Source organism: Corvus brachyrhynchos, unplaced genomic scaffold (genome assembly GCF_000691975.1).
Source record: "Corvus brachyrhynchos isolate BGI_N302 unplaced genomic scaffold, ASM69197v1 scaffold27, whole genome shotgun sequence".
Classification (NCBI taxonomy): domain Eukaryota; kingdom Metazoa; phylum Chordata; class Aves; order Passeriformes; family Corvidae; genus Corvus; species Corvus brachyrhynchos.
The window spans coordinates 1378150-1391876 of record NW_008239139.1 but is presented as its reverse complement, the minus strand read 5'-3'; the positions used below and the strand labels follow the sequence as shown (position 1 = coordinate 1391876).

The following is a 13727-nucleotide window of genomic DNA, read 5'->3' as shown; positions in this document are numbered from 1 at the left end:
CTTGCCACCCTTCTCCGTCCGGAAGCTCTGGTAATTTCAAACCTTACCTGAGGGTTCTTGTGACTTTTCAGCGTGCAGAAGGTTTTTTGTCTTTTCTCCTTCTAAAAGGATTCATTTGTTGAAAACTAGTGGAAGACTGGCTCTTGGAAACTGTCATAAGGACAATTCCTTATTGGTAGCAACTTAAACAGCAGTTTCTCAAAACTCCCTAAGCAGAGTTTGTGCTACACAAGGGAGTGCTTCTACTTTACGCCAATGAAGGAGCTTTGGTGACTGCAAGAAGCAAAATTCTTTCTTTGCCTGACCCTTTTCCCATCAAGACCACATATTAACTAAGTTTTCCTAAAGCTTAGCAGCTGCAGCTTTGACAGGTGACAGTCACCTTCCTGTAACCCTGTGCTTGTAAAGGGTGTGCAAAAGAAGTAACTCACTACACTGGGGAGCCACTTCTGGGTCCACCCTTTCTTAATCCTTCTTTTGCCCCACTAACGAAACCAGCTGTCTAAACCTTACAGGTGTGGGCCAGCTCTTCAAAGGGCTGCAAAGAGGCTATCCCTGATCAGGGTGTTTTAAGTATCCATCTTGAGTGCCAGTGTTTGGGTTATGGACTGTGCTCTTGGAAGAAGATGGATCTTCCTCAGAAACTGGGGATAGCTTCCTTCTGGTGCCAACAGCATGTGGACAGTGCTGAGTAAAGCCCAACCATGAGTCCCTTGCATCCCATGTGTGGCTCAGCACATCAAGGGATAGCTCTTGGCAACATCAGCAAGGAAGGGCTTCTTTTAAACTGGAGAAATCCGGTGTAACATTGCTGAGTCCAGGGAACTGAGGCCTCAAGCTTGTGTGACGTGGGTAAAAAGAAAACTAAATCCCTGGGTTTAGCCAAGTATTCAAGCTGCAGTGTGGACATCTTCATGCTCTGTTGATGTCAAAGTTGTCTAGGGCTGAAAATGGTTCAGGCCAAGTTAAACTTTCTTTTTTTGTACTGATTTGCAAGCTGAGCTTAATTAGGTTGGCAGGAGGTGTTGTATCAGTGAATTAATTAATGCTCTGCTACTATATAAACTCAGCTTTGGTGCAAGTGCTTCTGACTTCAAGTAACAAAACACCTGAAACTTGCCATCCTGATGAGTGGAGACTAATACTGCTGCATGGTAGAATGTGCATTGCAGAGTGGTTTAAGAGATAACTGAGTGGACTGGAAATTTTAAAATAAAGCTGGCTGTTCCTGTCTTTAAAAAGCCCCAAAGCAAAATTTACTGAAAAGCTTCCCTTTCTTTCCTGCATTCTTGCACACAAACCTAAACTATAATAGTACAGGGACTTTTAGGATGATAAGTTCTACTTGTTTGTGGGTTTTGGTGGGTTCTTTCCTTTTTTCCAGAAATACCAACTGTAACAAAACAGATCTTGGGACAAGACTCTTGTGCTACCTCTGTCACAATGGAGTAGAGAACAAAACCTGTTTTAAGATTCATTTGAATCAGAAATTGTATTTGTGAGACTATTTCCAAAACCAGTCTGAGAATGCAACATCATATTCTAAGACAGAAATTAGATGCACTTGAACTTGATCCTGTCCCTGAAAATAAGTAGAAAGCACAAGCATGGAAGATGTGCTGTGCAAAAGGCATGACTGGGCACCTCATCCTGTGTTCTGTCTGTGGAGGGAGGTGAACACATGAAGCAAGGAGTGGGAAACTGGCATTGCAGTGAGTAGGAAGCTGTTCAGACTTCATAGGGGATGTGATGGCATCTAAAATGCCTTCATTTTCTCTGCAGTTCAGCCCAAAACTGCAGTAGTCAGGTGCCTGTTGGTCCAAAGCCAGGGATCCCCTCGCTGGACAGGCTTTAGCATCCTACTGTGTTTAAGGACCTGAGCTGGTGTCTTACTCCTGCTTGAACATTTGTCACTCTGCCATCATTGACGTTCTTTTGGGAGCTGAGAGCTGCATTTCAAACTCTTCAATTTCATGTGTTTATGTACCTTGCTCATATCCTGTGTAACCAAACAAAAACTTAGCAGGCAGTTTAAGAATAACGATGTATGAAACTTCAGTTTAAATGAGCTTTTAATTGTTGCTCAGATTGTTTTCTCTATTAGTAAAAATGCTCATTCATTCCATATCAAGTGTTCAAAAAATACAGCAGATTTGAATATAAACGTGCAATAGAAATGAAAATATGCCACTTGTATGTGAACAGGATAGGCCAAGGATCTCTGGGGCGTGTTTTCCCTAGATTGGGAGCCCATACTTGTTAAGGCAGCATGAAGAGTATGAGTGAATTCCACACCTTGATTCGTAGAAAAAGTAAAGTCCTGAAGCCTAAATAATTTCCTGTACTTTTAAGTATAGGTCCAGTTTTATACTTGCTCCTCTGTTGCCTGCTAATGCCTTCAGCCTTTGGAGACAGACTCCAAGCATTGGAGCACCGTGCACTGGGTACCTGTTTATTAAACTCCACCTGCTCCACTGCAAAAAAACACTCAAACTGACATAATTTAATTTTTTGGAATTGACAAGATTATAATACAATTTTTATGTAAAAGGGATGGCATAATTCATACTGACTTGCTAGTGTAGTGACATGTCTGTGGTCTCTTGGCAGCTGGGACTTGGGGCTATTTTAAGACTGACAGTGTTGATGCTGTATGATGTTACTTAGTAGGCAGATAGTTCAGTATTTTAATCAAGGACAGAAGGAAGAGATGATGGCAAACTAAATTTCTCATGCTAAGAGCCTTTTTGTCTTTATTTAGACGTGCAATGACTTTTATGTGAACAGATCTCCTTTTTAATAGAACTTTTAAAATACTGCGCCTTTTCCAAGTGTAATTAATTTCTGGGAATAATAGTGTTTCATTACATTGTGTTTGTGTAAAGAATTAGGCTGTACAACCCAGGGGAGTGTCCATAGCTCTGTATTTCTATCATTGTTGTCAATTTGACTTCCTGTGGAGGAGTTTTTGCGTAACTTCTGTGACTGTTTAGCCCTGTGATTGATGATAGTAAATGGTCAAAGGACTGAAATGGGCAGCAAACCAGAACCTGTCCCAGTGCATCTGGTTATACATTACTTCATGAGTTGCTCCGTTTCGCTCTTCCTACTGCAAAGGTGGTGGCTACCTCTGTGGAAGCTCAGTGCCAAATTCCCTTTCAATTAAAATTTTTAGGGGAGAGCTGAAAGGACACCCTGGCAGAGAGACTTGTAAAGATAGTGTAGATATGGGCCATTAGCAGGAGGCATCTCTAGTTCTGACAACTGTTCTGTTTCCTTTCGTTTAATACTTATGCAAGTTTTTAGTTCAAACAGCTCAAAATTAGAATGAAACAAGACGTGGGGTGGAAAAACATCATCCTGCAGATTTGAATGTGGGCTATCTTCAGGTGCCTCCTAAAGAAAAGAGAAAATGATTTTAAAATACAAGTTCACATCTAAACACCTCTGTTAAAAGAACTCCTGTGCCCTCTGCTGAGGGCTGCCTTCCCAAAAAATCTGGCCTTGGCAGAACTCTCTGGGTCCTCTAAACTGATGTCTGGATTAACAGCTCAAGTAGGAGGTTGTAGCAGAACTACTCTGAGTTTACACCTAGAGAGTGAATCACCAGAGAGGTCATTGGTATTGCAGCTTTAACATAGGTGCCAGCTCTATAAAAAGAGATTTAACTTGAAGAGGATTGTGTAATGCCTTTGTGTAGTGTGTGAATGTGACTTTTTTTGACGAAGAAATACCAAGGCATCTGTGGAAACATTTTTGTTTGTCTGCAGGAGATGAGCAAACCAGTTGGAAGAAGCCTCAGTTAGACATGCTAGCAGGAAGCTCTTCCTTTAGAAGTGGTAGCTGTTGCTGGAAGACATTAAAATTGTTCATCCAAGTTCTAAACATAGCTTATTTATTCAAATTTTAGTCTAAAAACACCCAGTTACGAGACAAATGATGAATAGAGGTGTTAGGTAACTTCAGTAAGTCCTGAAAATGGCATGCAGTACAGGATTGAAGGTGTAACAGCATAGCTAACACTATTATATTAAATAACACTTCTTGGGTTTAGTTCAACACTAGCTGAAGGACTGATGTGTTTTTTCCCCTGAGTTTCTCAGGCTCTGGAAGGGCTCAACATGTGAACAAAGATGTCTTTCATAATAGGGAAGCTGTAAAGCAGCGTGTTGTTTGAAGTACTGAGAATTTAATCTTGTTACTAATTTTGACAAGTATTTCTACCCTGTCTGTCATTGCATTCAACACCTCTATAGTAATCCAGGCATGGAAGGTTTTATTTATCGTGTGGATTTACCCTTTGCTGGTAGCGGGGGGAAGAGAGATTGCGAGGAGGAGTATTTAACGTCTGCTTCATATTTTTCCCCTTCCCTAGTACATTGTGTATCTTTTCATTTTGTTCATACTTGCTTTTTTTATTTCTGTTTGTTATGTTGTGTAGTCTTGTACCAATGGCTACAAGCAGACCTCCATGGCAAGAGCTCAGACACTGCAGACAAAACCTCAGGTAAAGAGGGGTTAAGGATAAAACAATGATCAGGACCTCTCTGTTTCTATGTGTTCAGTCTTCTAACTCCTTTTGAATCAAATTAAAGATCACAGATCAAAATCAAAACCAAAACTCTTGGACTCTTTCATTCTTTTACCTAATTTAAATCAGTATTTGGTAATTTTTGTTCTATTTCTTGAAACTCTCTTGGCAGATGTGGTTCTCCAGCAAAATCCCAGTAGTGGTGTCAGTATACTGGTGGAGAGGAGACTGTGCTAGATCTCTGTGCTTGGCAGACTGAACACTATCTTTCATGAGGCCATATTAGAGGATACTAACCCAGAAATCTAACAAGGCTTAGTTATGTGGATTTGTGAACAAAGGGGCCCAGAAAGCTCAGCTCCACCAATTTCTGCTACAGAGACACAAAAGCTTCCTGACACCTCAAGGAAGCACATTTTGCACTCTAGATTTAAATAGCAGTAGTGAGGTTCACACAGACACATAACCCCCCCAAAAAATTCCAGATAATTTAGATGTATTGATAGGGTACACATCCCCCTGTGACTTCCTGCTTAAATATGATCCATCAATTCCTTTACATATCGACATAAGAAAGTCAGGTTAGACGCTGCCCTCCTCCTCAGCCCCCCCAAATCCACTACCGTCTTATAGACAAGGCAGATTTTAAAACTTTGGAATGAGAACTGTTCAGTCTGCCTTGTCGCAGTCCTTTTCATATCATCTCCATCCTCTGCTGTAAGATTATGAGAATATGTGGTCAGAAATAAGGCCTTTGAGTTAATGTCCTTGAACTCTGATCAGCCTCCCACTGCCACCTTGGCATCCTGGGGAGGCATGGAAGAAAAGCAGCAGAGCACAGTTTCTGCACTACTTAAACTAACCAGTTCCTGAGCCTGACAATTAACAGCTTGCTTGCTCCCCAGCCAAGCACTGTTATTCCTGTGCCTGCATTGTTTTCTCACTCACACATTGTGTATTATTTGCTTCTCATGCAGGGTCATCCTGTTATTTAATAAGCTTAACAAAATTCCATCTGCAGGGAGAGAACATAGCTGCGTGTGCTGAGAGCTTTTAATTAGAGGTAGCTATCACAGAGGTGGTCACCATGAGCACTGTGCATAGTTGTGCTCCCAGAATGTTCCTCTAAAGGAATAAAAGATATTTTTGTTTCTGTAGTCACAAGCATTCCTGTCCACATTCCAGAGCTTGGAAGGAGTGACAGATAGCTCACATTCCCTGGACCAGAGGGTGTGGGTGGAGGATGCCTCTGCCTATTTGGTACATGGCTTTGTATGCCTCTGTCACTGTGATAATTAATTGAAGCAGATCTGCTTAAAACTTAAGATCACTAAATTTTTACATAGGATCACTCTTAGGAAAGCCATCATGATTAACAACTTCACTGCTGTAGCTGAGTTTCCCTAGTAATTGTATCCTTCATCCAAAACATGGATCAGGCTTATTTTCTAATTTTGAGCAATCTTTTTGTTTTGAAATGAAATTAGCACAGTTTTTTCTTGATCTAGCATCCATCGCTTCACCATTTGTTTTTAATTTGAAACTAGATGTCCCTTTAAAAGCCAGCTCCTTAAAAGGAAGGCACAAGTTGTTTAAGAGTGCCATTAACAGGATGTAGCATCCAAATGAAATGGAAGTTGAATCTGAAAAGTTTTACACAATTTTTAAAAGTACTTTAATTTTTTTTTTTTAATATCCTGAAAGCAAAAGGATTCAATTCAAACCCAATTTTGTAATTTGCCTCTGATAGGCAGCTGTCTCTGTAAGTTGTGCTGCTTGCATGGGCAGCACTCATCAAATACAATGCTCCTGTCCATATTCATAGTACTGTTATCTGGCCATTAGTATTTTGGCAAATGGATTCAATTTGCATTTGATACTTGGTTCACTTTTAATGTGCCTTGCTAATCCTGTTTGGAAAGTTAGCAAAGAAGCACTTAAAAGCACGTAGGAGATTTAATGAAAATTCACTGTTTGCCCAGAGTAACAGCTAAGTAAATTCTCTCTGCCATGTGTGACCCAGCAGGTCAGAACTACCAAGGCTGAGAGCTGATAGCATCAGGTACCCTTCAGTCCAGATCCCTTCCCTTATGTTTGCCAAGAAGATTCTGCTCCCTGTGGTTCTCTTCCAGCTGCATGTCAGTGTGGAGCTGGCTGTCATGGTCCATGCCTCTCAGCTGGTTTTGGTGAGAGTTGGGGTGTTTCCTGCTAGTTTGGGCAAATGATGACATTTCACCCTCACACACAGGCTGCTCCTGTCATAGCCTTGTACTGTTTCTTTCCTAAATTATGTATCTCCTCTAAAAGCTTGCGCTGCTTGTCTTTCCATGAGGCAGCTTTGTATGGAGGGTGCAATGTCATGTCCTTTCAAGCTAACGACACATTGATTTACTCCAGTGTGGTGTCTTGGCTCTTCTCTTTTCCCTCATGATCACTGATTGAGAGAATTGTATTTTCTGTGTGTGTGTTTTACCTTAAGTTTATCTTTTTCTTAAACCACTGGAGTAGTAAAATGCAAACACTGCAGAGACTCTGGAGAGGTAAGTTGTTTGTGCCATTTACTTTTCTGGCTAAAATGAATCCATGTTGTCAGCCTACGGGGACATTGTAACTGCTGGTTTTGGGCAGCTGGATTTCTTAAAGCAATGCTTATACTTGATAACCAAAACTTTTTCTTTTTGGTCATGAGAAAGGAAACCTTTAAAGAAATTTAAACTTCAGCAGTCACTTACTGTAAGTGGTGGAGAACTTCATGAAGTCACCCAGATATTCTCTTCTAACTTTTAATAGAAGCAACCAAATAAATTTAGCATCAACTACCTGTCTTTCTGCCAAGTCACGGTGGTAAGGTAGCCTATGTCAGATGTGAGAATGATTGAAGATCTAATTAGGAAATAACCTCATGCAGATTTGTTTGATTATGCAAGCATGTTAATTACTGTTTGATTCTAAGAGCTAAAAATGTTGCTGAGTATGTCTAAGTACAAACCTGGAGACAGAATTTTTGCTGGTTTTACTTGTTGGGATCTTTATTTTGTAGAATTTTAGGAATTGGTGGACTTCCTATCTTTAATGGATTTACAAGGAACTTTTGGACCAAAATAAGAGGTTATTCTACTGCCATGTTCTGAAATAGAGAAGTGGTCTCTGGTTTTGTGTAATTGTCTGAACTTGTAACTGAGCATGAGGAGGATCTTCATAGATCTTGTGCTCTGGACTGCCATAGCAGCTCATGGCAAGTCAGGTCCAACTTGGCAGAAGTGATGAACTAACCAACTAAACCCTGACATACCTTTTGATGTGATCCAGTTTAGCTGATAACCTCAGTTTTCTTTATTGCTATGATGCATACACTTTTGCTGGATTTCTGGTTTGCCTTAAGCAATTCCAGAAGCAGGCTGGCTTCTCCTGCCAGAGCTCCTCTTGTAGAATTGTAGAATCATTACTTTGGAAAAGACCTTTAGGATCACTGAGTCCAACCGTTACCCAGCACTCCAAATCCACCACTGAACCATGTCCTAAGTGCCACATCTACATGTCTTTTAAGTATTTCCATGGTGACTCAACCACTTCCCTGGGCAGCCTGGTCCAATGCTTGATAACCCTTTCTGTGAAGAAATTTTTCCTAATATTCAGTATAAACCTTCACTGGTGTAATGTGGGGCCATTTCCTCTGGTCCTGTCACTTGTTGCCTGGGAGAAGAGACCAACCCCCACCTTGTTACAACCTCCTTTCAGGGAGTTGGAGACATCAAGAAAGTGTCTCTCCCCCAGTCCCCTCAGCCAGGTCTCATCCTATCTTTCCCTTCCCCAGGAAACACAGCTGTAGCGTTTAGTGCTACAAGAAAAATAACTGTGCAGTCATTAAGGTTGGAAAAGACCTTTAGAATTGTCAAATCCAACCATTAACCTGGCACTGCCTTTTTACTACTAAACCATATCCCCAAGTGCCACATCCACAGGTTTTTTGAACACTTCCAGGATGGTAATTCCACCACCATGATGCTGCAATATGTTTACTGAGGGGAACTCCATTAACAGAATCACTGTGAAATAATTTGTATGCTGATAACTGGATGCATTTCTGCCTGATGTCTAATTTCAGTCTTCCTCTTCGCACTTGCTGGATTCTTTGTGTGGCAGAAGTCTGTCCTTGAAATTTGATGTAGAAAAAATAAATGTTTAATTTTCACACAGGACTTGTAATATAAAAAAGATCATCTGTAATGAATCCTTGAATAATTTATAATAGCCAAGAGGTGCTCATATTTTTTATTGACCTTAAAGACAGCTTCTAACAAACTTGACGGAAAGTGCTCTTTCAGTGACTAAGTAAAGCCATCTCTCGATACTCAAGCTATAGGGGAAGGTCAAGAATCCAGCTGATTGCAAGGTCTTTTTCTATAAAATTTCAGCAGTGATTTTTCTCTTGACAATATATTTCTATTCTGTAAATACTTACCAGTAAGCTGTTGTGCAACTGCAGTAAGATTTTGTGGAAAGGAGGGTAAGGTCACACTGAATGGGAATCTTTTCTGTTTCTCTTTTAAGAGTAGTACCTCTGTTGAGAGTTAAAATGTCCATCAGATTTCACCAAAAAAAAAAAAAAAAAAAGAAAAAAAAAGAAAACCCAAGCCAGCTCTCTCTGAAGCCTCACTGCTGTTTTGAGTCATTATTTCTTCATTTGTTGCAGGAGAGAACTTCGACCAGAGTCCCCTAAGAAGAACCTTCAAGTCCAAAGTTTTGGCCCATTATCCTCAGAACATTGAGTGGAATCCCTTTGACCAGGATGCTGTCAACATGGTAGGTAGAGAAAAACTCTCTTCTCAAATTGTTACGTGACAGTGTCAGCTCTCGAGAGGTTCCTGAGTTGTTTACAGCCAGCCCTTGTGATGCTCTTGTGATCTTGTGATTGTGGTGCTTCTGCTGGGATTAAGAGCACTCACTGGGCATGATGCATGAAAAGCTGTAGAGGAAGAGGTATTGTGAAAACTCATGATGCTTTCAGGCCCAACAAAAGTAAAGTGCTGCGTTTCCCTCGTTGGTTCTAAGTCTGCTGCATGATGAAACAAGTCTAACCACCATCCCAGGGACTGGGTGAGAAGGCGTGTGGTCACCTGGGATACCTATCCACAGGTAGGAAGGAGGGGCAAACCAATTAATTTTTAAGATACTGATATCCATGTGAGGTTTTTGAATACAAAGCACCTTGATTCTGCAGACAGCAAGGGAAGAGGAATCTTTACACAGAAGCTGGAACTTATCTAAACCACAGCTTTTGCTGGGTCATCACTTCTAATGGCACCTCTGCACCAATACATCTCCTGTACATCTCTTTCCTCTCAGTTATATTTGATGTGAGCATCCATGTGGCTGAGTCCCATGGACTGGGAAGGGAGGAGAAAACAGTTCCTGGAGTGGGGACAGTGACAACTGAAAGACTGATGGTCCCCTGAGAATTTTTCTGAAGAACTGGTAGTTAAAGGATGATTCTAAAATCACCAAAGCACTTGTTAAGAACATAACCTGACAAAGACAACAGATTACTGGTATTTGAGCTTCCCGGTACAGAAAATGCCATTTGTTTCTTCATTTAAAAGTAACCAATTGTTGTAACAACAGCATTAAACAATATTACTCATAGCTGTTTTCAAAAATGTGTATTGGGTCTAACTCAATTTTGGAAAATTAGGGGGCCCCTTCCCCCAGTCTAGTTTAGGTGTGCTTTGCATTTGAGGAAGGTAGGATAGCACACTACCTGCTTCAAAACAGAACTGACCTCATTGTATGGTGCAGGCGTGAAGTCAGGAGAATCTCCTGACCCTCACCCAGCAGACAGAGAGGTGGGGAATACATAAAACCCACATTAAGTTGGCTTTTGCAAATGCAAAAATGCATTTGGAACTTTCCTGCAGTCATGAAGGTGTAGAAACCTGGAGTTCATCTCAATTTCCACTGAATTTCATTTTTAGCATCCTGCCAAATATTTAACATGAAAGTACAGGAGCTGGAAGTAGCAGTGACACAGAGAGCTGATCGTGTGGCATTGCACGTGCATAGAAAGGCAGAGATGAGCCTGGTCACGCCCTCTGCCTGCTGACAGCTGGGGATTTCTGTCTTCTGCTTCCAAACGTGCACTGCTGGAGCTGGAGTGGTATTTGGGCAGGTCTCCACATCACTTTGCTTATACAGAAGGCACGAGGGACTCGGAGCCATGCTTCCTCAGCACTTAAGATGGTAATAGCTCAACTGCCACAGCTGTTTATGCCTTTTAGTTCTGCCTTTGAACTGGGGGTGTTCCAGGACGAAGTGGTGAGGGGCGTGCAGCAGGAATAAAGCAGCTGGAATTGCTGCGTTATTTGTCTCTCATGTTACAGTTGAGAATGTCTAATATTCATGAAGTGTGATCATAGTATCAGACAAAAATGGAATGCTAAAACCAGCAGGAGACCTATTAAAATAATTGAACTGAGCTGCATTCAACTAAAGTCAAATATCTGAAGAACACATTTTTCATTTGCAATGTGTCTTGGAGAAAAAAAAAGCGTTTACTAACAGCAGCAGTATTTAATGATCTTTTAAATTATCTTTTGGAAAACTTCTTTATTGTTTTGATCTGAAACATAATTTAAAGTAATATCCACCTCCACAGAATCCCTTGAGGCAATTATTGGCCTTTCTGATCTTGCCTTGCTGCATTAGTTCTGCCTATGTGTTTGCTTTATGTGAGCTTCCAGAAGCAATTTTCCTCAGAGAAGAAAATGCATAAATCCTTGAAGGTTAACTTGTGAGAACTCTGGCTTTGCTGGATGCCTAAGGAATTTCAATTGCCTTCTGGAACCATCCTGTCGCTTTAAAAATAGCCCCCTGAAGTCCCAAGCAATCAAGCTGCCAAAGAGTCATGTTTTCTCTCTGTTTCAAAGTGTGTGTCAAAGTACAGAGTTCTCTTTAATAGGGAATTGTGTCTTTCCCCCCCACTGCTTTTTGTGATTATCCTTGCCTAACTCACATACTATCTTCTGTGGCCATTATGCAAGTAAGTGTTGTACCAAACTAAAGTTCTCAGTAGAGAGAAACAGAAATTTTTAGGAAATGAGCCTCCTATTTTAGCCCTCTGATTCATCAAGGTATATATATATCTTTGCCTGTGTTTCTGAAGCTCAAGGAAGCATTATCTGTTTAACGTCTCATGTACTGAAATAAAAGAATTAAAGGTTCCCTGGTGGAATTGGAAGGAGCAGGCTTTAACACAAACAAAAACATCTTTCCACCCCCTCACCCACAGTGCAATTTGGGTATGGAGCTTGCTGCCATGGCAAGTTGTGAACATGAAAAATATGTAGATGCTTAAAAAGTGAAAAGAAGGATCTAATGGAGAAGAGATGAACCAATACTAGTGGGCAGTGGTCCAGGGGGGGACCTTTGGTTCAGAAATATCTGCAAATGATGAAGGAGAAGAAGGAGGGAGGGATTATGGTGGGGGGGTGTGTGTGTGTGTCCTGCCTCTGTGCTTGGGGAAGGGGTACCTCCTACTCATGTTATGGATACTCAGGTTATGGATTAGTTGATACCTTTTTATCTATCCTTGTGCAGCTTCCTTTTGTTTTTACAAACCATCTTTGTTATAAGCCTTGTTGCAAATATGGTGTAATTCCATGGTTTTCTGCTGATGGTTGTGTTTAAATATAAATAGTGAAGTGCTCTGGAAACCAAAATCAGTAATCTTGGATAGTTCTCAGTGTTTATACAAAGATGCAATGCAAGTGACTGACTGTGTTCTCAGCAATAGTGAGCCAGACTCACACCAGCCGGGTAAGATTTCACCCCCCTTAGCACATCCCAAGCCACTCTCCAACACTCTCCTGTGGCATGTGTGACACAGATGAGATGGGAAGTGATTGATGTCCGAGGCCCTAAGATGAAAGTTTTCATGCATTAACCACAAATTCAAAGCTTTCTGTACTGCTGGAAAATGAGTACAGGCTCTTCCTTTTGATCTTAGCTTCTTAAGCGACTCCTGGTCATTCCTCCTGGCTCAGTTCTTCCCATCTTCTTTTTTTTTTCCCTCTGCTTTTTCCCATGTCCTCTTCTAGGTCTAACAACAGCAGGAGTCTCTGGGCCAAGGTTTGCAGCTAGGGTCTTAAAAGGTCAATATTCTGCATGTGTCACGTTGTGGCTGAAACTTAATAGATGGGCATCCCTTTGTGTATGTTTACTCAGTATATAAAGGACGAGGGAATAATAATTAAGTCTTGGAGGAAATTTATTTAAACAGCCTTCTGAAACTCTCAGCTGATCTGAATTTCCCTAATGCCTATCTGTGCCTGATTGTAATAGTGTATCTAATTTGCTTGTCCAGGTATTTTTCTGTAAAGTGAAGAAAATATAATCTCTGATAGCACTGAGATTTAAGCCTATGATTTCAGCCTGGCTGGCTTTGATAAGGCTTATAGCCACCATTGAAAGCCCGCATTCTAGAAATAAATTTTTATTAAGCTAGCCTGCCAAAAAATGAGGTTAAGAGAGATCTTTATTGTGCAGAATAAATTTAAATAAAGTGTGAAACAAGGATTTTTTACTACTTCTTTACTGGAGAAGCCTTAACCATGGCACTGCTGTTAATGTCTCAATAAAAGCTATAAAGCTTTTGAATAAAAAAGTGGCTGCTCTTCAGAACTGGTTCAAGCTGCAATTTCATGGTTTGTGTCAGCAAAGCCCATCAATTGAATTAAATTCTTCTGCCAACTCCAGGCTACTTATGTCCCTACACATTACCTTTTTGAGCAATACATAAGAGCTGTCCTGGATAATTTAGGGGCCTGATAGCCTGTTGTGAGGTGAGTCTGGACCACTTGCCTAATTCCCAGCTTTATCAGGCTGTTGAGTGGTCTCTGCAAGGTGCACTGCTGAAGTTCAGGGTAGGATGTGCCTGAAAATATACAATTATTTCTCCTGACCTCTTCCAGCCTCAGAAGAATTTACTCCTGATCAAGGTGATACATTAGGGGACGCACTCAGCTATGAGTAGGTTCACATCCTGTGGTGAAGTTGGCTTCTACTGTTGCCTTTTTTGAAAAGGAACACTTTGAAGGTTCTCCTTCTCTTCTATCCTTTTATTTCTTTAGATTGTACAAATAAAGCTTTAGTTCTTGGTTTATAAACATAGCTATTTAGCTAGAACATGAGGAGTTTCCTG

At 40.9% G+C, this 13727-nt stretch overlaps 1 protein-coding gene across 3 annotated transcripts in view; it reads left to right on the top strand.

Moving 5' to 3' along the window:
- Positions 1-13727, top strand: part of DENND5B (DENN domain containing 5B) — a 111236-nt gene that overhangs the window by 47880 nt on the left and 49629 nt on the right. For 2 of the 3 annotated variants that reach the window (XM_017740005.1, XM_017740004.1), the window contains exons 1-2: positions 4252-4507; positions 9225-9334. In XM_017740005.1, coding sequence (XP_017595494.1) covers positions 4267-4507; positions 9225-9334 — 351 coding nt within the window. In that variant the 5' untranslated portion in view covers positions 4252-4266. Of the gene's footprint in view, positions 1-4251; positions 4508-9224; positions 9335-13727 lie in introns of those variants that run through there. The other variant, XM_017740006.1, reaches the window with a different exon arrangement.